The sequence below is a fragment of the Canis lupus genome, chromosome 23 (assembly GCF_003254725.2).
Source record: "Canis lupus dingo isolate Sandy chromosome 23, ASM325472v2, whole genome shotgun sequence".
Lineage (NCBI taxonomy): Eukaryota > Metazoa > Chordata > Mammalia > Carnivora > Canidae > Canis > Canis lupus.
In genome coordinates, this window is record NC_064265.1 from 43963653 (window position 1) to 43987823 (window position 24171).

Consider the following 24171-nt stretch of genomic DNA (forward strand, 5'->3'; position numbering starts at 1 on the left):
CATTTACGACCCTTGATTAGCTCCACATGTAGTTCAAATGTAGACAGCAGACAAGTTTAAGACCTATTACTTAAAAATTCTAAGCTAGAGAGATATAAAAAAACTATGGGGTTTTATTGTAATAATCTTTAAGTGTAGATTATGGATACTAGATTTATATACATACCTTTTACTCTTTTAGTCTCAGACTGTACATTTTTTAGTTTGCCTACAACAAAACCAAGTACAAACATGGTCACACTAGGAAATATGAATATAAGACACATTATCAAATCAAATTCATTTCACATTACCTTTCATTTTCTGTGGCAATTCACTTGTTTCATTTTCCTCTGAATCACTGCTTTCATTGTACTGGACAGCAGTTTTTCTTCTAAAATAAAGTATACAAAAATTTTTTATCAAAATGAAACAAAATGGGATATGAAAATATAGGTTTAATACATGTAGCACAAATGTTTGTGTTGCCTGTTTTTTGAAAAAAAAATTAAAGAAAAATTTGCCAAATGAAAGTAAAATTAGCTAAATAAATTCTGCTTTATAAGCAGATGCATTTACTATACAAAATACAGTACCACTATTTATTAAATTTGAAAAAGTTAGCCATCTTAATAATCATTTTAATACGGTGTTTAATATTTGGCCATTCAAACAAAACACCTATATAAAACTGAACTAAAAAGAAACCACTCTTATCAAAGAAAATACTTTTAGTATAATGAAATGAGCAGCTAAGAGAAAAAATATAATTCGCTCACAATGAAAACTCTTATGTATTTTGTGTAGGAACAGTACATTTCAGTGGTGAAGCACCTAAAAATAATGGACTGCCTCGTCAGGCTAAATAGATTCAAATTCCCATTCCACTACTTATTTGCTATGTGGCTTCAGGCAACTCATTTAATATTCTTCTCTGCTTCAGTTTCCTCATTTGGAAAACAGGAATAAAAATAAAAATATAATTCACTTCACAGGATAAAATAAGTTACTACATTCAAAGCCCCTAAAATAATGCCTGTTGCACAGTAAACATACATGTAATTAACTATCATATGTGTGTTGGTTATTAGTTTTTCCCACATCTCATTATTTTTTCCACATCCTTTAAGTCTTATCTGGTCAACCTAACAGTGCTATTTCTCAATTCATGGTTACTTCAGTTGTAAGATTGGAGATCTAGATGAGAAACTGAAGAGTCCTGGTTTTATGCTCAGTTTAGATAGGTATTAATAATAGAGAACAATTAGCAAAGTCTTACTTTTGAGATCTTTATTGGACTAGCTAACAGAGACTCAGATTTGAGATCACATCTGCATATATTATGGTAGACAATACAACAAAAAAATCAAGTATTTAGACCTTCTTCTGCAGGTAAATGAAATTTATAAGGTTACAGATTCAAGTTAAGATCAGAGGAGCATTATATATTTTATTCAAATTCTCCCTCTAGGGGATCCCTGGGTGGCTCAGTGGTTTAGCGCCTGCCTTTGGCCCAGGGCGTGATCCTGGAGTCCGGGGATCGAGTCCCACGTCAGGCTCCTGGCATGGAGCCTGCTTCTCCCTCCTCCTGTGTCTCTGCCTCTCTCTCTCTGTCTATCATAAATAATAAATAAATATTATGGGATCCCTGGGTGGCGCAGCGGTTTGGCGCCTGCCTTTGGCCCAGGGCGTGATCCTGGAGACCCGGGATCGAATCCCACATCAGGCTCCCGGTGCATGGAGCCTGCTTCTCCCTCTGCCTATGTCTCTGCCTCTCTCTCTCTCTCTCTGTAAAAATAAAAAAAATAAAAAAATAAAAAAAAAATAATAATAATAATAAATAAATATTAAAAAAAAATTCTCCCTCTAGTATACAATATAATACTTTCCATAAATAACTTCATCACGTCTTATTTCTAAAGGTAAAATGACAAAAGAACTGAGATGGGCAAAGAGTGCTTCTATCAAATCATTTAACAGTTGTCAGTTTTCATCTCCTCAAAAATATAAAGAAAACTCTTCTAAAAATCAACAAAAACAAAAAACTTGGGAGCTAGATATTAGTTCCTATGTGAGAGAAATAGAAAAAGTGGTAAAAAGGTAAGTGATTATTAAACACTACTAATTCACTTCTTTTATAGATTAACGGTAGTTTTCTTCAACTATAAAATAAGAACATCTACTTGCCTAACTCAGTGACTTTGGCAGTTTCAAATAACAAAGAATTTGAAAGAACTTTATAACTGAAATAAAATGGTCGTATCTCTTTCCTACATATGAGAAAATGGAGAGAGTTTAAACAAACATTACATACAATCAATCTTAACAGAGTTTACCTTTTGGGGCGGGAGCTAGACAATTCTGATTTGGTATACTTTTTCTTTCCCTTGACATCTGAAATACTGGGTTCTCCACTACATCTAGATCCTTTCATTTCAAAAAAAAAGAGGACAAATACACAGAGTATTAGTAAATTATGTTGACTAGTAATATCCTCCTTAAAACCTTGGTTTTCCAACTTAATAGTTCAACTTTCTTAGTCTCTTCATTCTTGTTCTTTCAATTAGCCAGGTCCTCTGCCCACTTACCACAAAGGTCTATACTATACTCATCCTTTGCCTAGATTCTTAACTCCTCTGACTCCCAGGTGATGATCTACTTCACTTCACAAAGAAAATTGAATGCATCTTCTATAAACTCCCATTTTTCCTACCTTTTTTTCCCTTCAACTATTTATATTTTCCATTAACCTTACTTCCTTTGCTTCTGATGCTAACTCACCTATCTTTTCTCTTGATCTCACTGCCCCCACTAAGGTCTACAAGTTCTCTCCACTGTACCTAAAATCTCTTCCAACCCATGGATTTCTTAATGTTCCTCACCCCCTGCAAAAAGCCCCTCAATTCTGCCTTCATCTCCACCTATTTTTCGATTTCTATCTCACACTTAGCAAAATACACAATAACACACAACTGTTATTTCCAATTCTTGACTTGCTATTCTTATCTTAAAATATTTTCAGTTTTGCTCTGCTCTAATTCTCAAAAATTAATTTAGCGAAGGTCATTAACTGCTAAATCAGCTATATAATCGCTAAATCCAGATACCTCTTTTCATTTCTCCTCTAACTTCAGAATTTGGCTCTAACCTACCTTCCACCCTTATCTGCTTTTGTCCACGCACATTACAATTACCATAAACTACTCTGAGGTCCCAGAACAAAATATCCTTTATGTTGCTATTGTTTTTTTTACTTTCCTTTTGTAAACTTTTTTTCTCAACCAAAAATGTTCTTCCTCAGCTTTTCTGACTGGTGTAGAACCACCCAATTCCATCATGACCTCCTTGATGAAATTTTTCCTACCAGTTCTTATGAGATCCTTAGAAAAGAGAGATCTTAAAATATATTACAAAGCCAGAATTTGAATTACATCATCAAACTGGAAAAATTTAAATCAAATATGGGGTCATGTTGAAAAGTAAACTTTACCTTTGATTAGTCCATCTGCCTTTTCACTGGCATTGTTTCCTCCAAGTTTCATAGATTGATCGTTAACATTACACTCCTGGATGAAAAGGCATATTTCTTACACAGCACTGTTGTCAGTTTTAAATAAACTTAAAATGCATCCTTTATATTGCTTTACTTTACATAAAAAAGATTACTTAGATTGCTACCCCCATTCTGGAGCAATGGGGGAAGGTGCATTAAGTGAAGAGGAAAAAATAGATTAAAAAATTTTTTCACAGGGAGTTCAAAAGAGAAAACTAGTCGATCTTTTATCTGTTCAAAAGGAATACAAATAGCAAAACTCAATTATAAATGGCACATTCATTACTGAAAGAAACACTGAACATGAAATGGAATTTACTTCACCATAAACTTTTAAACCAAGAGTCCCTACTTCAGTAAATAACTTATCTTTAATGAGGCTGCCATTGTCATCCTTGTTCTCCAAAATTCTCAGGGTAATAGTACAGGTTCCAGGGTACTTATCATACTCTATTGGGGATTTTCTTGCCAATCCTGACTTTTTCTTTTTTCCCTTTATGTATATCCCTTTGTTTCAAAATGCATCAATGTATACATGAATACCTAAATTTGTATAAAAGTAAAATTTTACGTTTTTGTAAAAATATTTTTAAATGAGTCTAATAGGGAAGGATTCCTCTAATCTTTAATTAACTTGATTCTGTAGATAGGAATAACAAATGCCAATTGGGTTGAATTTAATTCTTCCCAATAAAAAAGAAAGGTAAGTGATTTAGTCATACTACAAGAGGACAAAGCAATTTTTGCTGAGATTGGGACAGGCCAATTTGATTTTAGTACTAAAAAAATACAATTTGAAACATCTTACAAAACCCTACCAGTTAAGTTTTACTAAAAACATAGGTGAAACAATCCATCCCCTTCTAATGGTAGGAGTCTAAATAAGTTGAAAATTTTAAATGTAACATATCTAGAAAATGTAACTAGAAGGGTTACTGTAGAAAATTAAGTTTTATTTGCATTTTTTTTTCAGCGCTCAGGATATTTTATTTTAGTCACTGACAAGTATTTACATTAAGATTGCATAGCTATTATTAAATATTTGATACATTATGGTTCAAAGCTACCATCTTTTCATAGTATTACACCTTTCTTTCCCTTTTTTTTTTTTTTTTTTTACAAGTTAGGCAAATGATTTTTTTTTCCCAAGTTTTCAGTTAATTAACATAGAGTATAAGTATTAGTTTCAGGTATAGAATTTAAGTGATTCATCACTTATACACAATATTCAGTACAAGAAACTGATATTCAAAATGTTTTCCATCAAATGTCCTACCCAGTCTTCTTCAATACCTAGTACGACCATTTATATTAAATAACATGCAAATAAAATCTATTTATCCACATATAAAGGATGTCCATTACATTACTCTTTTGTATTAAGTAACTTTGCTTAGCAAGTTTTTTCTTCAGAGTTCAAAAATAAACCTACAGAGTCCAATCTAGCAAGTCATATTACACGCTACTGGAACTTAAATCAATGACATTTCACTCTGTAAGCTTAGAGTAGCTAATCTAAACAGTGTAATATTTTTGTTGCAATAAGTTCTTAGCTGGAAATCACATTTTCAGCCTCAATTTCAAAAATGTGACAAACTAGATATATACTAGCACCTTCCTACTATGTAACACCTTAAAAGCATTGCTGATTTTGGGGCGGGGGGTGGGAGGGAGGGAAAGCCTTACAGATAATAGATAATTCTTTAAACTGATAGTTGCTACTGAAGCTAGAAGTAGTCTTAGGTGATATTCTTCCATTTTAATAACAAAATATAGGGGATGCCTGGAGTGGCTCAGTGGTTGAGCGGTCTGCCTTCGGCTCAGGGTGTGATCCCAGAGTTCCAGGACTGAGTCCCACATCGGGCTCTTTGCGTGGAACCTGCTTCTCCCTCTACCTGTGTCTCTGCCTCTCTCTCTGCCATGAATAAATAAATAAAATCTTTTTAAAAAAATGTAGGAAGAACAGGATGAAAAGAATCAAACTACTCATGGTTAGGAACTGAATCTCAGACATTTAATAAGTTAAGCTCACAATAAAAAGTACAAAGGAGGAATGCCTGGGTGGCTCAGTGGTTGAGCATTTGCCTTCAGCTCAGGGCATGATTCCAGAGTCCAGGGATCGGGTCTCACATCGGGCTCCCATGGAGCCTGCTTCTCCCTCTGCCTAGGTCTTTGCCTCTCTTTCTGTGTGTCTCATGAATAAATAAATAATCTTAAAAAAAAGTACAAAGAAGGAAATGCAACTAAGATGCAAAAATTAATAAAACAGACTCTCAATAAGCAGTGGCAGTAAATTGATATGCAATGTCTTTGAAAACTAAAAAATGAGAACAGCAGCAGTACAGAAAAGTCCAAAAAAAAGACGTATTTTGCATATACCTTTTGTTCAGTTATTTCCTACTTTAAGTTCTTTGAATTTTCAGCTGAAAATGAAAATTGTTTCATTCTAATACCATTTATTTTTCCCATAAAATGAATTCACTTTTAATTCCTAGAAATCAAGTATATTATGTTTATATGCCATATGTAAAAATACATACAAATTAGGTATAATGTCATCATTACTAGGGCATAATTATCACCATGTATGCATGTATGACTACATTCGGACTCAGACATACATAAATATGCCTTTCCAAAATGAGGACTCAACTCCATTCACAAATGTATCCCTGGCCTTTTTTTTTTTTAACTAAAAAATATAAAAATAAATATTCTTCAAAAATAGGATTTTGTAGTTGCAAAATATTAAATTTTAAGGCTATATAATAACATTACTGTTACCTTTTTTCTTCATTACTGTTACCTTATTGAGAGGAGTTTCTTTTCTGCCTTTAAATAATGTGGAGAAAAAGTTTGTAATTTTATCTCTGGAAAAAACGTATTTCTGATAACTTCTCTCTTTCTTTCTGTCTCGTTTTCTCTCTGTATCTTTTTTTTTCTTTTTGTTTTTTTAAACAAATATCTTTTTTCAAGTAGGCTCCCTACCCAGTGTGGAGCCCAGCGGTGGCCTGTACTCACAACTCTGAGATCAAGACCTAAGCTAAAATCAAGAGTCAGACGCTAAACCACTGAGCCACCCAGGTGCCCCCTCATAACTTCTTTAGACAGTCTCTCTGAAATGGCAATACTGAGTCACAGATTATAAACGCTTTTAAGATTCTTGATATATATTACCCAATTATTACCCTCAATAATGTAGTACCCCACTTTTGCTCTTAGCAACACATAAGAGAGGCCATTCATCAATTCTCTGAAAACATTGCATACTATCAATATTTTGGCAAATTATTTTTTAATGACAAAATTAAAAGGTTTTATAATGAACCAGAGACTTCAGAGAAAACACACTAATACTTTACCTTCTTCATTTGATTTTTTTTAATTCTTTCAACAGGAAGAGGTTTGCCATCATGGAAGTTGGTAAGAATTACTGCAATGGCTGTCAGAGTTTTGCCCTTTAAAGTATTTTAAAAGACAAATGGTCAGATTCTGAAACCCAATTGACCAGAGAACATTTCAAAACCAATTTTAAAATCAAGTGAGCAAATATCATAGAGCATTCAAGGCCACAGAAGCATACTATTAAATAATCTATGTATTAATAAAAATATTAATGTTTTCCACACTATTACTAAAAATTATTAAATGATTTACTCCATAAAATACTATAAGCATCCCTGAGAATTGTCATTCTCCTGAAAGACCGCAGTTATTAAGATTTAACTCTGAACTAATAACTTCATTATGAAACTACAACTATTTGCTTGCCATGTAGATCAGAGCTAATTTAAAATGATTAGTAATTCAGCATCCACATGAGATAATCATCTTATTATTAAATTTCATTTAAAGATCACTGTAAGACTTAGATATAACTTAATCAATAAAGCATACAGGATATATTTCTTGTGCAGTTTTCTTAAATAGAAACGTAATTTTTCATTACTTTCCATAGCTGAATTTACAATCAGCAACACAGAATAACTCTCTGGCAATTTTAAAACAGTCAAGGCAGCAGTTTCTAAGTGTAGCCCACAGGTGCTAGAGTTTCCCAGGACCCTCTCAGGAGTATATGCAAATTTATTTTCACAATACTGCTAAGACCTTATTTGTGTTGTTATCTGTAGTAATGCCACAAAAGGGAATTGTGGGTAAAACTGCCAGTACCTTAACATGAAACAAAGCATCTGGCACTACATGGTACTAGTGTTCATTATTTTTTTGGCTGCCACATACTCACATGCTTAAAAAAAAAAAAGCTAGTTTTAAGAATGTTCTAAAAGAATACTCTTGATGAAGCAGTACTACAAGATGGGCAGCACACATACTTTCATTGCACACCAAAATATGAGGATTATCTAGAGAAAAAGTACTTGTGAGGCTGAGGTTACAAGTTCAACTAGCTACCATACATTACCATGCATCATCATTGTTTCATGCATCACTATTTTTACTTGAAAGAATGACCAACAATCAGTTATTTATGACTGAGTGGCAGAACAAAGTATGGCTATCTTCAAGGAGAAATAACTGACAGATTGGTTGTAAATTATAAAATCTGAACTTTCAAGCAAAAATTAAAATGCTGGAAAACTTGTATCTAACACCATGAGCACAGCAGTTTCCCAAAATGTCAATGCCTTTCTAATAAGATCAACAGTAATACCAAAAAAAAAAAAAAAGAACTTTTGATACTATATAGTGAAACGTGTCAACATCTGGCAGATCTATGTAATTAACTCAATGAATCAATATTTTCCAAATAAGTAATGTCTGTATAAAATCGTGCATTAGCACAATATCCACTCAATGTGCAAGTTATACCAATGGGTTTTAATCCAAAAGAGTACAGAAAGATCACTGATACCATTTTAAGCTCCACATTATAACTGTTAGCCTTCAATAAACTAATATATGCTTAATTCTGTTGCTGTATCAAAGAATTATAATATAGTTATCTAAAAAGACCATTAAAATATTCTTCCTATTTCCCAACTACATACCTGTGTGAGGTCTAATCTTTATGTACATATATCACAAGACTCAAAAAAAAAGCAGTTATGAGAACTCAGAATTCATCTCTGAGGCCAAACATTAAAGAGATTTGCAGGGTATCCCTGGGTGGCTCAGCAGTTTAGAACCTGCCTTCGGCCCAGGGCGTGATCCTGGAGACCCGGGATCGAGTCCCACATCGGGCTCCCTGCATGGAGCCTGCTTCTCCCTCTGCCTGTGTCTCTGCCTCTCTCTCTCATGAATAAATAAATAAATAAAATGAATATTTATTCATCTCTCTCTCATGAATAAAAAATAAATTCTTTGCAAGAATGTAAAATAATGCCATTCTTATCAAAATTATTTTCAATAGTCCCTTTTCATTTAAAAACATGTATAACAAGTAATGAGTTTATTAACTATTATTTTTAAATTAATGACTTAAAATTTTTTAACATCTAATACCATAAATATTGATATAACCCACAAACACAAAAAATGTTTTGGGATCATCAAAAATTTCTAAGAGTATAAGGGTTACTGAGAACAGAATAAAAACTGCTGGTGTAAAAATCATAAATGTGTCTTTAACACTATATATCACAATACCGTGATAGAACATAAACAATTTCATGTAACACTGTTATCTTCCTCTTTTTTAAAAGAAAATCCATGAAAGATAAACCACCTTGAATTTCAAAAGAAAATCGAGAAACACCTGTTTATACATTATTGCTAGTTAATTTAAGGGTACCTTAACCAAATCAGAACAAAAAACAAAGCCTCATTTTAAGTGAAAGACATAGACAAAACTGTTCTATACTTAAAGTAAAATCTAGTCCCACACTGGCACCAATATATTTCTATCTCTACTTCAAAATTACTTTCTATAAAATCATAATTACAAAATAAAATTTCATTAACTCAAGAAAAAAGAAAAAAAAAAAACAATTACCAAACCCATATCATCAGCTAAAATTCCTCCATGGACATTTTCTGGTCGGTCCTTCTCAGAAAAATTTGTTATCGTGTTATAGTATAAATCATTTCGCTGTTCCCAAAATGGTGGAAGGTCTTTACTGTTTTCCCGTGAAACCATCCAAGCTAGAGCTTGTTTTTGATGTGGAAGCAATGGTGTTTCAATAGCCTATAAAATAAAATAAATGTCTTAAATAGTTTAATAAAACCAGTCTTTTTTCTCCATGCAGATTCTGGAAAACACTTGGATCTTATGCTAAAAACTATACATATTAACAGCATATTTTAAAATTCCAAATAGTTTTAAATAGAAAATATTGGGGGCACCTGGCTGGCTCAGCCAATTAAGTGTCTAACTCTTGATTTCAGCTCAGGTCATGATCTCAGAGTTGTGGGATCAAGCCCAGCATTAGGCTCAGCACTCAGTCTTCTTGAGATTCTCTCTCTCCCTCTGTCCTTTCCCCCCACTCACACACGTGCATGCTCTTTTTTTAAAAGTTAAATAAATAGAAAATATTGGCTCAGTACCTCGGCTGGTTCCATTTCATGAGTTTTATCATCTTCTTTTAAATCTTCAAACAATTTGTCAAATTCTGTTTTAAGCTACAACAAATTGCAATAAGAAACATCATGAAACAAACCAATTAAAATAATTTCACTTAATTCAGAGTTTTCAAATCATTTAATTCAAAGATTTGAATACCAAAAGGTACGTAACATATTCTTAGAGAGTTGCTACACTGCTCATTGAAGGCAGAATGAATAAGCGCTTTAGTTCTAAGAGGCAACTGTATTACAATCAAAAGAATACAGAAGAAATAAATCTGGGGTTTGTCACAGCTCTGTCACAAATAAACCTATATAAAACACTGGGCAAGAGACCTATATCTTAATTTTTATAAAATAAAAGGAATAATTTAGATTTAGAGTGGCTCTAAGGTTCCTTCTGCCACTGAAATTCTATGATTCTATTAGCTGTATTCAAAACATTTTTGCACGGGGTGCCTGGGTGTCTCGGTTAAGTGTCTGCCTTCAGCTCAGGTCATGATCCTGGAGTCCCCAGACTGAGTCCCATGTTGGGCTCCCTGCTCAGCAGGGAGTCTGCCTCTCCCTCTCCCTCTTGTGTTCTCCCTGCTTGTGTTCTCTCTCTGGCTCAATCTTTCTCAAATAAATAAAATCTTTAAAAAAGAAAAAATCTGGCAGATCCCTCAAGGTACACTGGACTTTTATTATGTCAACGACATTTCACTTCTTTTATGGCAAGCAATCTGCTATGTGATACAAAATATCAAGAAATGCTTTTAATCTTACATTAATTTAGTTGGTTCTTTAAACCTGATTTAGTGTGATTTTATAACAATACGTATTATGCATTATGATTACTTTTATAAATCAGCACAAAAATACAAAGCAGTAGCCAGAAGAAATCAGGCCAAATCAAAAGTTATAGAGGTAACCTGGGGTTTACCCACCAGACTAGGCCCAAGCCGTACTAATAAGCAGGTAAAATATGGTTAACTATCATTAGAAGACAAAAAAGCTAACACAGATGGGTAAAGACAAAAAAATTTTTGATGTAATTTATATACTGATCTCCATTAATTTATTTTATATCCTTTTTTTTCCCAAATTAATTCAGCCTAACAGTATCTTAGATTATAAATAAGACAAAGTAAGAATTACACTAATACCTACAATTTGGAATTTTTTTTTTTTGCATTCCAGTTGCAACTTTACTGAAACAAAGAGTTTCAAGTTTCAATTTTTTAAAAATATTTGGACATTAAAAAAATTTAAATAATAACATACTAAAACTTCCCATGCACATACAACAATGCATGTGTTTTAATATATGTATGAATATGTACGTATTCCTTATCACATAAAAGTTTTTAAAATAAGGGCACCTGGGTGCCTCAGTCAGTTAAGCATCTGCCTTCCGCTCAGATCGTGATCTCAAGGGTTTTGGGATTGAGCCCTATGTCAGGTTTCCTGCTCAGTGAAAAGTCTGCTTCTCTCTCACCCTCTGACCCGGCTCCCTGCTCGTGCTCTTCTCGCTTGCTCTCTTTCAAATAAAATCTCAAAAAAAAAAAAGTTTTTAATATGTATTCTATTTATTCAATATCATGTTTTATAACTTAATACACCTAAAGATCACAAATACTAGCACATACATATTTACTGTATTCTTTTTAAACATCAACCTTCAACATTTAAAATTCACTTTTAAATTACAAAGTAAAAAAGAAGCAACCTGTTCAGTTGTCATCTGTACTGCAGCATGAACTGGCATACTATAGCTTGGTCCAGCTCTTCCAGAGCCCCAACTACTTTCTAAACTGAATCCTAAAGCTGTAATTTACAAAATGAAAAGAATAAAATCACCAAGTGAATTATCTTTTAGTAAGTAACTTTTAAAACTTGTGTTCTAAGTATATTTAAAAGATTTTTTTTTAAACTAAAAATCATTAAAATAATTCCACACTATTTGAACAAACTCTTGCCAAATAAATACTTCATTTCCTATTGGGAGTTTCTTTTTGTCTATGATCTATCAAAGATGATGTTTAAAATCTGGGATTTCTAAATATTATCATTGGGGAAAATATAGGACCTCTTAGTATATATGTGTGCATGTGCATGCTCTCACATACACCCCCTCCCTCCTATGAATCCATAATTACTTCAAAATAGAGAAAAAAAATTCAGGGATCTCCTTAAAAAGATTCCTAAGAAAAGTCACAACTCATAGCCTTCAACACAAATTAGTTTAGCCAAACAAACTCTAATTATTTCTCAAGAGAAGGAATGTTTTACAATATCAAAATAATAGGAGCTTAAACCCTAAACTTACTTTTTGGTGCAGGACCCAATTTAAATCCATGTTTCTTCAACTGATCTAAAACCGCTTTTCTATTTTCTTCTTTTCCCCAAAAAGTCATATGGAGGGGCATGGTAAAAGCATTGTTTGCACCAAAAGGAACAACTCTATTATATTTAAGAAGAGAAAAAAAGAAGAGACAGACAGAATTAGAACTTATTTTTTACTTCCATTAAGAATGTGACTACTAAATATTTTAAGCATCTCACTCAAATTCTGCAAGGAAGTGAAATAAAAAGCAACTATTAGGGCAAACTAGAAAGAAAAAGTTTAAGAAATAGGATTACCAAGTTTCTGTTCCTCTGTTTCTGAAATAGAAAGCCAGAAGAAACTGAAAAAATGAAATAAAACAGGATAGCTTATAACTGAGATTATAAGATAGGTACTATAGTAAGTTTAACTGAAAGGGTAAAGCTTTCACGAACAGAACGACTGAGGGTAGCAACCCATTCTGGGAGGATAGAGAATGACTTGCAAGAACTACATCTGACCCTTGAACATGGGGTATAGGGACACTGACCTCCTGTGCTATCAAAAATCCACATATAACTCCTGACACCCTAAAAAGTTAACTACTAATAGCCTATTGTTAACCAGAAGCCTTACCATTAACATAGTCAATTAACATATTTTGTAGGTTCTATGCATGATAAGACTGTGTTCTTAAAGTAAGCTAAAGAAAACATTAACAAAATCATAAAGAACACAATACATTCACAGTACTGTACTACATTTATTTTAAAAATCTGCATTTAAGTGATCCTGTGCAGGTCAAACCCCTGTTGTTCAAGGGTTAATTGTATTTTTGATCCAGGATTCACTAAAAATTTCTCAATATTCAAAAAATTTAATGAACTAAGAATGGAGAAAACAAGTAAGAAAACATTACCGAGCATTTATCATCCAACTTACCTTTTCGTATCCCAAACATTCCATACCTAAATTGAGATCACAGACTAAATGCCTAAAACGTTACCAAGAAAAGGTAACCAAGGAGGACTGGGAGTTTTAAAGAAGGAAGGGGTGGTAGAACTGGGAGAGTGTACACCCTGCCTAAGACAGCAGCTGCTATTCTGTTCCAATCAACTGATGTTCTGTGAACATGAAGGTCAGATCTTCTATTTGTCAAGAGAAATCTTCATAAATAAGTTTTACATTAGGGAAAAAATTAACCTGTATAAAATGCAGAATATCCACATAATTCAATATTGGAAATAAACAAGAAATTATAAAAAACTGTATAGGTAAATTGAAACTCACCTACATATGATCACAGGCTGCTAGTATACAACCTCTGATTTAAATTAACATGTCCAAACTCCCAAATCTATGCACTAAAAGGCTTGGGCAGATGGTGGGGACTTCCTAATATTTGAACAAAAGCCTCTTTTTTCTCCGTGGTAATAATTTAATAGGAAAGTGAGAGAATAGTTGTTTCATGGCTGCGGTAGTAGAGGCAGATGGGAAAAGAATTAACACATTTACTGACCACATATTAAAGGCATAGTGATAAAAGTTGTCAGGGCAACTATATAGCCTCTTAACAAATTCAAAAATCACAACTTATAATTATTAAAACTAAACTGTGAAAGTACATTACCCTTCAATCTGTGCCAATTTGTTGTCCATGATATAGGCCAAAGCAGCTGCAAGATCTTTCTTTAAATGGCCAACCTGATTTCCATTCACATTGTTTACTTTAATTGCGTTCTTATCATAGGGGTTATTAGGCTCTCGTTGTAATGCAACCATTTCATTATTATTAACCTAATAAAATAATAAACAGATAATGTAAATAATAAACATACAATAATAGCTTTCTTCATTAAACTCTATCTGGGCTTTCCATTAATTTTTTAATGCTTACTTAGTAACACCATACAGGAAATGTATATTTTCTTAGACTTATATTTGCGTAGTGATATAATAAATATATTTTATCATGATTTCTCACAATATTTTTAACTTACAATCACTGGGAAGTTAATAAACCCTTGGTATCTGAAAGATACAATCAAAACTAAATAAAAGATTCACACTAAAATTTTCAATATCATGACTTCAGAAAACAGGTAATATTTATTGAGTGCTTATTATATGCTATTATTCTAACTACATTACATAGATTTGACTTTTTAAATCCGCACAACTCTATTGGTAGGTACTATTATTACCCCCATTTTACTGATGAAGACACTAGACCACAGAAAAGTTAAGAAACTTGCCCAAGGTCATAAAGCTAGTAAGTAGCAGAGCTAGAATTTAAATCTAGGCAGTCTGGTTCCTAAGTCCGATTTCTCCAGACTCTAAAAGAAGAAAAAGATGTAAGTTAGAATGGACTGGATGAGAAAATATATCCAGCCTTCCACTCATGCCATTTTGATTCTGATTAAAATTTGCCTTTGGGCAACATCACTGAAAACAGAAAAGGACTTCTGAAAATTCCATCTTCCATAATGGCAATACAAAAAAAAAAATGGCAGAAATTGTCAGAATCAACCTTTCCAGACATCTGGAAACTAACCAAAGGACTGCAGAAACCTGGAAGGTGTTAATTCAAGAAAAACAGCTCAAAGTAGTACCCTAGTGCCATCTCCAGCTCCCAAACTGCATGATAGCCTTTAAAAGTAACCTGTTAAAATTCTTGGTGCAGTCTAGTAGTCACCAGAGGGAAGAGAATGGAATAATAATAATCTTTCAAAGATTCACAACTCTATTGGTAGGTACTACAAAGAATTGTCATTATTTGACCTGTATGATGGTTCTCCAGAAGATTCCCACTTGCAAAAGGATTTCTATTTGATCTCTGAGCTCATAAAAAACCTTCTCCCTTGGGTGTTTGTCAGAAACAATTTTATAGGGAGTGGGTAATAGCTAGAACAAACAATACAATAACCGAAAGGATTAAAAGAAAGGCTGGGCACTACTAAGAATGTCCATCTGAACTCTGAAAAGTTCCAATGCACTTCTGGGGATGCAGAAGGCCATATGCAAGCAGATGGCTGTACGTATGCCTGGGATGTGCATACAATCAGGAAAAGACCTAAGAAGACTCTAAGCTCTCACCTCTGGCTAAACTTGAGGGCTCTGATTAAGCAGGACATGAAGGTTAAGGAAGAGTTGTCAACTGAAGAAGTGCCCCATTTGGGCATACAGATCCCCTGAGTAAAGACCGATAGAGTTTCGGTTCTGGTATACCAGAGGCTGACCATGAAGCTAATCAAGTATAGACATCAGTAGATTTTACAGGGTTAATTCAGAAAACTCACTAAATAAGCAACAAATACTAAAATCAGCAACAACAACCAACCCTGGAGAGAGAGAAGACTCTAATTTTTACAGTTGTCACATTATTTAAAAAGTCTACTTTTCAACAACAACAAAAAAGAGACACGTGAAGAAATGAGAAGGTATGATATGGTTCACTCACAGGAAAGCTATCAACTGTCCCCAGATGCTTTACCTACTAGGAAAAAATTTAAATTTTAAGTATGTTCAAAAACCTAAAGCAAACCACATCTAAAAAACTAAAGGAAAGCACAAAAATTATGTCTTACCACACACAAAGTCTGCTGTCAAGAAGTACAATAAAGTAAAAAAAAAAAAAAATCACTAGAGAGGCTCAAGAGCAGATATGTAGAGATAGAATAATCAATGAAGTTGAAAATGAGTCTGAGAACAATTTTAGAGTCTGAGGAATAGAAAGAAAAAAAATAAAGAAACATGAACAGGCCTATGGAACAACAGCAGCCATATCTAACATATACATCAGTCTCAATTGCTGAAAACTCCCCAAATTTGATGAAAAACATTAATCTGCCTATCTTAGAAACTCAACAAACTCTAAATAAACTAAACTTAAAGATATCTAAACCCAGACACATTATAATCGAGCTGTAGAAAAAAAAACTTGAAAGCAGCAAGAGGAGCAATTCATTATTTATTGGAGGATCCTCAAGAAGATTAACATCTGATTTCTCATTAGAAAGCAGAGGCCAGAAGATAGTGGAATAACTTTTCAAAGTGCTTCAAAAAAACTAAAGCCAAGAATTCTATATCTGATAAAACTATTCTTCAAAAGTATAGGAGAAATTAAGACATTCTAGTTAAACAAAAACTGAGAAATCACCACCAATAGACCTGTCCTACAAGAAATACTAAAGAAAGACGTACAGGCTGAAATCAGAGGACTAGACAATAATTTGAATCTACACAAAGAAATAAAGACTACAGGTAAAGGTAATTAGGTAAATACAAACAATTTTTTTTGGTTGTTTAACTTTTTTCTCCTACCTGATTTTACAGTGCATGAAAGTTATATATCTGTGTTGATGAGCATAAATTGTACATAAAAATCTAATTTGTATGTTAACAACAAAGGGATGGAAGAGGGAAATGGAGCTATCTACAAGCAAAATTTTTGTATACTATTGAAATTAAGTTGGCATGAATCCAAACTAGATTCTTATGAATTAAGATATTAATTGTAAAAAAAAAGATATTAATTGTAAATCCCCAGAGCAACTCAAAATATATAGAATAAGAAACGAGGAAATTAAAATGATGCACTAAATATATTAACATAAAAGATGGCAATAATGAAGGCTAGACCCAAGGGCCATGTATTGCATAGATCCATTCATATGCAATGTGTAGAGTAAGTATGATCCACAGCAACAGCAAATAAGTGAGTAGATAGCAGGGACTGAGGAGAGAGTGGAATGGGGAGTGATTTCTAATGCATACAGGGTTCTTTCCAGAACTAGACAGTGGGGATGGTTGTACAACCTTGTGAATAAAAACCACTCAATTGTATGTACACTTTTAAAATGGTGAATTTTATGGCAGTGAATTATCACTTTTTTAATTGCCTGATAACGACAAAGGAATGCTGCTTCAAACCACGACCAGCATCCATCTACTGATTCTCAAGAGACAATAGTCTGAACAATTAGAAATTCAGACAGATATTCTTCTCTAGCCCTCTGTTCTCTCCCAGCCCAAATCTGTCAATGCCTATAAGTACGATTTTTTAAACCAGATTATGCAAATCCCAGGAAATATACAACCCCTCAAAAGGCAAAAAAAAAAAAAAAAAAAACCTGGTATTTGTTGAACATTTCATCTTAAGCAAGAAAATTAGATAATTTTCCTTTACTGTAATAAATTATCATTTATTAAAATTAGATAACTGTCACTACTGATAGCTAATTACTATAAATAGTAGATAGAGTAGAAAGTAATTAATGATAGTGGAATTTAAAATAGAATATAGGCGAAAATGCTGGAGACCATAAAAGACAAAGAAAACAAGGTCCAAGCATCAAGACAAAAAAGGACAGATTTTTAAAAAAATTAAAACAAAGAAAGAATTACAATTAATTATAACTGTATTTTTAGAAGAAGAAAGAAATAATCTACTTTATTATAAAATACTGTGCCAAGAAATAAAAAATTTAACCATAAGCTTATCAAAAACACATTAAAAACTTAAAAATTAGGAACGCCTGGGTGGCTCAGCAGTTGAGCATCAGCCTTTGGCTCAGGGCATGATCCCAGGATCTGGGATCGAGTCCCACATCGGGCTCTCTGCATGGAGCCTGCTTCTCCCTCTGCCTGTGTCTCTGCCTCTCTGTGTGTGTCTCTCATGAATTAAAAAAAAAAAAAAAAAAAAAAAAAACCCTTAAAAATTAGCAATGCCTGGGGCACCTGGATGGCTCAAGTCAGCTTGAGTCATGATCCCAGGGTCCTGAGACCAAGCCCCATATGGGGCTCCCTGCACCATGGGGAGTCTGCTTCTCCCTCTTCCTACCCCTCCCCCTGCTTGTGCTTTCTTTCTCAGTCAAACAGAAAAAAAAGTGTGCAAAGATAAATACTTCAATTTTTCTTATACCTTCATAATAGTGATCAACCCCAAAATGTTCATCAGTATGGGAACTAAAAGTACAATATAGATTTGTATGGACATGAAAAAATATTCCTAATAATTTACTAGGAGAAAGAAAGGGTGGTCACTATTAACAGATATAACATGATCTCATTTTTTTAATACATAATATGACTTCAATTTACATGCATATGTTCATAGCGTAAAGTGTGAAAAAATAAAATGACTAAGGGTGAAAGGTGGTAAACTGCAGGGAAATTTAATGTTTTTTCTTTTAGCCATTTAAAAATAATGAATATGTATTACTTATAAAATAAATAACACATATTTTGAAATATAAGAAAATTAAGCAGTGATTACTTTTAACCAGTTCACTATATTTTTATTATTAGCTTACCAGTGTCATAGAAATTATTCTAAGCTCAACAAATAGTAATGTTCTAAGATCAGACACCATGATTTAGTATTTCACACTGGTGTAAAATAATTTATAAAACAATCTAAGTTTTGAAGAAATAGCACAAATCAGAAATAGGAAAGCTCAGAGATAGAGAACTAAAGAAGAAATGGATATGAGATAAGAACTGACAGATTTCAGGAAAAAATTAGAAATGAGAAACTATTTCAGAATTAAAAACTAAAGTAGAAAGAACACAAGAGTGCACAGGCCTTGTGGAAAACACGGTAAAGGAAATAAATGATGAAAAATTAAAAGTGAAAAAATATGATAAAAAGGATTTTAGACAAAGTAATAGGCATATACACAGGCATATATTTATGCAGAGAAGATCTAATACCATTGATGGTAGAATGAAGTCCCTGAAAAATAAAACAAGCATTCAAAACCATTAACAAAAAAATTTTATGCTATAGATGAAAACGAAGTTACAGGGCAATCATAAGACATACACTAATAAACTACTAGACTTTCAAGATAAGAAAAACTACCCTTTAGTTAGCAAAAATTTAGTTGGCAAAAATTCCCAATTCACTTATACAGGGAGGAAAATCATATTGTCATCAGAATTTTCCCCAATATTTTATACAACACCTAAATATCATGAAGAGAAAATATGGGTCAAGGACTTTATATTCAGGTCAACTGTCCTTTAATATAAATATCACAATTAGAAGCATGAAGAAACTCAGGAAATCTTGTTCTTTCCTAAAAAATCTCCTAGACAAATACAAAATAATATTAAGAAAATATAGAAAAAAAAAAAGAAAATATAGGAGGGGTGCCTGGGTGGGGTGGCTCAGTCAGTTAAGTGTTCAACTCTTGATATAGGCTCAGGTCATGATCTCAGGGTCCTGAGATACAGATCCTTGTTTAGGCTCCACAGTGGAGCCTTCTTAAGATTCTCTCTTCCTCTCCTTCTGCCCCTCCCCCCTCATGCTCTGGTTTGCTCTCAAAAAAAAAAAAAAAAAAAAAATCATAAAAACACTTTTTTTTAAGGTGACTTTTTTTTAAAGATTTTATTTATTTATTTATTCATGAAAGACACTGAGAAAGAGAGAGGCAGAGACACAGACAGAGGGAGAAGCAGGCTCCATGCAGGGAGCCTAATGTGGGACTCGATCCTGGGACTCCAGGATCATGCCCTGGGCAGAAGGCAGGTGCTAAACCACTGAGCCACCCAGGGATCCCATAAAAACACATTTTTAAACAATCAAGAAAAATGATTATGGATAGTTATTAGGTATAATAAGGAATCACTAATTTTGATGAGTATGACAAAGTCTGAATTTTTTTAGAAATACATACTGAATTTTATGGATGTAAACTAATATAGTAGAGATTCTTTTGTACTAAAGGACAAATGTATGAAAAATTTCTTAAATGCTGAATCATAGGTATATGGGAGTTTATTATATTATTCTACTTTTTTGCATGCTTAAAATATTTCCTTTTTTTTAACAATAAATTTATTTTTTATTGGTGTTCAATTTGCCAACATACAGAATAACACCCAGTATTAAAATATTTCCTAATAGGGCAGCCCGGGTGGCTCAGTGGTTTAGCACTGCCTTCGGCCCAGGGCCTGCCTGATCCTGGAGACCCGGGATCGAGTCCTGCATCAAGCTCGGAGCCTGCTTCTCCTTCTGCCTATGTCTCAGCCTCTCTCTCTCTCTGTCTCTCATTAATAGATAAATAAAATCTTAAAAAAAATAAAATATTTCATAAGTTAAAGAATAAAACTAGTGATATGTGATCCAAATAACATAGAAACATACTACATAACTGTAACAAAGACAACTTCTCATCAGATATAAAGTCATATACTGTCTCCGTTTCTCACACATACACACAATGCAAATAAAGATACAGAAAGGGAGAAAAACTGGGAGACAGTCTTACTACAGAAAGGGGGAAAAAGACTAAAAAATAGACAATTCCCTTATCTGATAGGAATCAATCCTCCTCAATTAAAAATATTAAAACACAGAAATGTGCTATGGGACAGAAGAGGAAAAAGCAAAGAACATTCTATAAATGTACCCCTAGTATCTGCTTTTTGAGCCAATCATCTAACCTTATCAAGCTTCAATTCTTCAGTTATAGAAAAGGGATAATAGATGTCCTTGTCTACTTTAGAGTCATTATAGCTATCAAATGAAACCATACAGGAAAAATTGCTTTTTACATTACAAGCAGAATACACACACACACACACAAACCCACTAGTTAATAAATATTTACCTCCCACCCAGATACATTCTAATTCCTTAAAATAAGTATTAATTGTACACATCACTTTCTCATTCTTATCTTCTGGGTTAATACTATAAATATATTTCAATTGATTATCTAAGTCATACTCACTACTCCTGTGTAATAGCGTAGTCCAACTACATGGCCTCTCAAAGTTCCAAATAAAATTGAATCTAGCTCTTCATCACTTGTTAGGAAATCGTCTGGAGGTATAATATCTTGGAACTCAAAACGGGGAAAGAAAGTTGGATATGAGAGGCGTGGAAAATTTCCATGGGCTCCATATTGGACAGTCTGCAAGTACTTCCAAACAGGATCTCTATTAAAAAAAAAAAGAAGAAAGAAAGAGAAAGCATAGAAAAATGATTCAATATTTAACCAAAGATCATATTATAGTCGCAGGCCACTTGTTTTTCTCATTTTATCTCATGTTAAATTTTTAGTCGGAACTGCTGTATAAAGATTGAGTGTGGGAAAAAAAAAAAAAAAGATTGAGTGTGTGGGACGCCGGGGTGGCTCAGCGGTGGAGCGTCAGCCTTTGGCCCAAGGCGTCACCCGGGGTCCCGGGATCGAGTCCCACATCGGGCTCTCTGCGTGGAGCCTGCTTCTCCCTCTTATGAATAAATAAAATCCTAAAAAAAAAAAAAAAAAAAAAAAAACAGATTGAGAGCGTTACTATGCGTAAAGCAGGGACTGGAGCGAGCAGGGAAGGCCGCCAGGAACCCTACCTGTTCAGCGATGCCTCTTCTACCCACCCAGTATTTCAAAACGAAAACTCCCAACAAGGGTTCAACAGATCTACTTCCTCGTGATGATCTTCTATTGAAACCGAAATATATACGAGGTGTCTGACTCTTAACCACACACCAAACGCCGGTTAAAAAAAAGAAAAAAGGAAAAAAAAAAAAAAACCAACGAACCAGAAACAACTTGCAAATGTGGGGCTGTTATTACATGTGACGCCATTTACACGGTGACAGAGACTGCATCCAGCATCCGCTATTTCAATTATCTCCAAACAAAAAAAAAATAAATAAAAATAAAAATAAATAATAATAATTGTCTCCAAACAGAACCCGTGGTTTCAGGCAGGTCGTGGGGTGGGGGTGGGGGGAGTGACCCTCCCTCGGGCCTGTCGCTCGCTCCCCTTTGCCTCAAGGGTACCCTCCTCCCTCCCCTCACGGGTAACTTTCTGCAACAGGCCCGAAAACCGCTGTGGAGAATGAAAAATAAGGGGAAGTGCGCTGAGGGGCTCCCTCCGAGTTTCCGGGCTCCCGAGGTCGCCGGGGAGCTGTTTCCCCGCGTTTTTCCCGTGCGCCGCGCACCCCGCTCCGGCCGCACCGCACACACGGCGTCTCCATGTCGGCGCAGGCACCGGGCCTGGGAGCCGCCGGGGGACGCGGCCGGGCGGGATCGGCCCTTTATTCCGCGCAACCGCCGACAGCGCACGGGGAGCATCTAACGGGTGTTTCCTGAGTGAAGCTCAGGCAGCATCTCGGCCGAGGAGCGGCGCCCCGAGCCCCGCCCCCCCCTCCACGGCCCTCGGGCGAGAGACCCCCCCCCCAGGCCCTGGCTTGCGGCCCGCCCGGGGAGCCCCCCTCGCCAGCCAGCACTGGGCATTCACTTCTCCCGCGGCGAGGGGAGCCGCCGGCAGGACGCCCACGAGCTGCGGCGGGAGCGCGGGGAAGGTCAGGTTCATCTGGGGACGCCGACAGGCCGTTACCCCCTGCGCCCCGCCCCCGCCCCCTTCACCTCTTGAACATCCAGGACATGGCGCTGAGCCGCTGACGGACCGAAGGCTTGGGCGCCCCAGCGAGCCCTCGAGCCGCCTCAGTACTCCTCCCCGCAGGCCCCACCGCCAAGGAGCACCGGGCGGATGCCGAGCGCCGGAGGAGAAGCGCTCCGGCGGGAGTGAGACGCCGCCGAGTCTAGTCAGACGTCGACGCCGTCGCCTTCTAGCAACAAGCTGAGAGACCAGCGACGCCAGCTGACTGACACTGGGATCGCCCAATCGCGAGGAGGGGCCTAAGGAGACGAACCAATCAGAGCGCGGGAGGGAGGGCAACTCCGCCCCACGCAGGGATTCAAAGGCAGTAGGGGGTCCCGGCCGCAGGGGCGGTTCCATCCGGGTTCTTCCCCGCCCCCGAGGCGGGCGCGCGGGAAAGCCACGCGGCCCCGGGAGTCGGAGAGGCGTGCCCGCGGCGCCCGCGCCATCCTGCCCGATACCCAGCCTCAAGCCCTGGGAGGCGGCCCCGCTGCCCGCGCTTTGCCCCGGGCCCAAGCCTCGGCCCCGGGCTTGAGGCCTCACCTCGGCCGACCTCTTACTTTCTCATCTGACGCGGCCCGTGCCGCCCGGGTTCCCGAGCCCCGGAGCCCCCGGGTTACTTCCCTCGGTTTCCCGCGGTGAACCTCGGGCGCTTGCCCTCGAGCCACTCGTTTTGAGCGTCGGTAGCGAAATCTGAGGGGACACGGCAGCGAATTGTGAGAACTCGAGGCTGGAATGTTGACCCCTTAGGTTAAGTAAAAATATATTGTTTTAAAATGAATTTTGACACTCCCCCCCCTCCCCCCCCCCCCCGGAGTTGCCTCTTCATCTTCTTCTTCTTCTAAGGGAAATATGTTCATTTCCTGAGTTAGAGGACAGACCTAAAATGGGTGGCGGGGGGGACTGGCTGGCGGCGACCGGTGACCCCCGGGCGTGGTGGGCGGAACCAGCTTCGCCTGCAGCACCTGGCGGCCCAGGTGGGCAGGTGAGAGGAAGTCCCTGAGCTCCACCGATGGCTCGGGAGCCTAAGGAGAGTCCGAGGAGAACCGGACTTTGGGTGCAAATAAATTCATCAGAAACGCCACTGTTGGGGGTCCCCGGGTGCCTCAGCTGTTAGGCGCCTGCCTTTGGCCCAGGGTGTGACCTAGAGACCTGGGATCGAGTCCCACGTCAGGCTCCCCGCATGGGGCCTGCTTCTCCTCCTGCCTGTGTCTCTGCTTCTCTCTTTCTCTGTGTCTCTCATGAATAAATACATAAAATCTTAAAAAAAAAAAATGCTACCATTTTCGTCTTCCTCATCATCTTCCTTCTGTTTACTGAAATGAAATAAATCCCTGCAAATTCGATCTCTCTTTCCATTACTGGTTCATGCTCACAGAGGATAGCTTAAGGCAATGAACAAATGCCTCTTGAAAAGCTG

The 24171-nt window shown here is 36.2% G+C and overlaps 1 protein-coding gene across 9 annotated transcripts in view; it reads right to left on the reverse strand.

Moving 5' to 3' along the window:
• The window catches only part of HLTF (helicase like transcription factor), a 49705-nt gene extending 26731 nt beyond the window's left edge, over positions 1-22974 (reverse strand). For all 9 annotated transcript variants that reach the window (XM_049100049.1, XM_035705097.2, XM_025449051.3 and 6 more), the window contains exons 1-12: positions 22739-22974; positions 21098-21305; positions 13987-14153; positions 12360-12493; positions 11760-11857; positions 10034-10108; positions 9483-9674; positions 6895-6990; positions 3470-3545; positions 2316-2406; positions 294-373; positions 167-208 (exon numbers count right to left, since the gene is read on the reverse strand). In XM_049100049.1, coding sequence (XP_048956006.1) covers positions 167-208; positions 294-373; positions 2316-2406; positions 3470-3545; positions 6895-6990; positions 9483-9674; positions 10034-10108; positions 11760-11857; positions 12360-12493; positions 13987-14153; positions 21098-21305; positions 22739-22758 — 1279 coding nt within the window. In that variant the 5' untranslated portion in view covers positions 22759-22974. The remainder of the gene's footprint in view (positions 1-166; positions 209-293; positions 374-2315; positions 2407-3469; positions 3546-6894; positions 6991-9482; positions 9675-10033; positions 10109-11759; positions 11858-12359; positions 12494-13986; positions 14154-21097; positions 21306-22738) is intronic.
• Positions 22975-24171: the final 1197 nt, after the last annotated feature.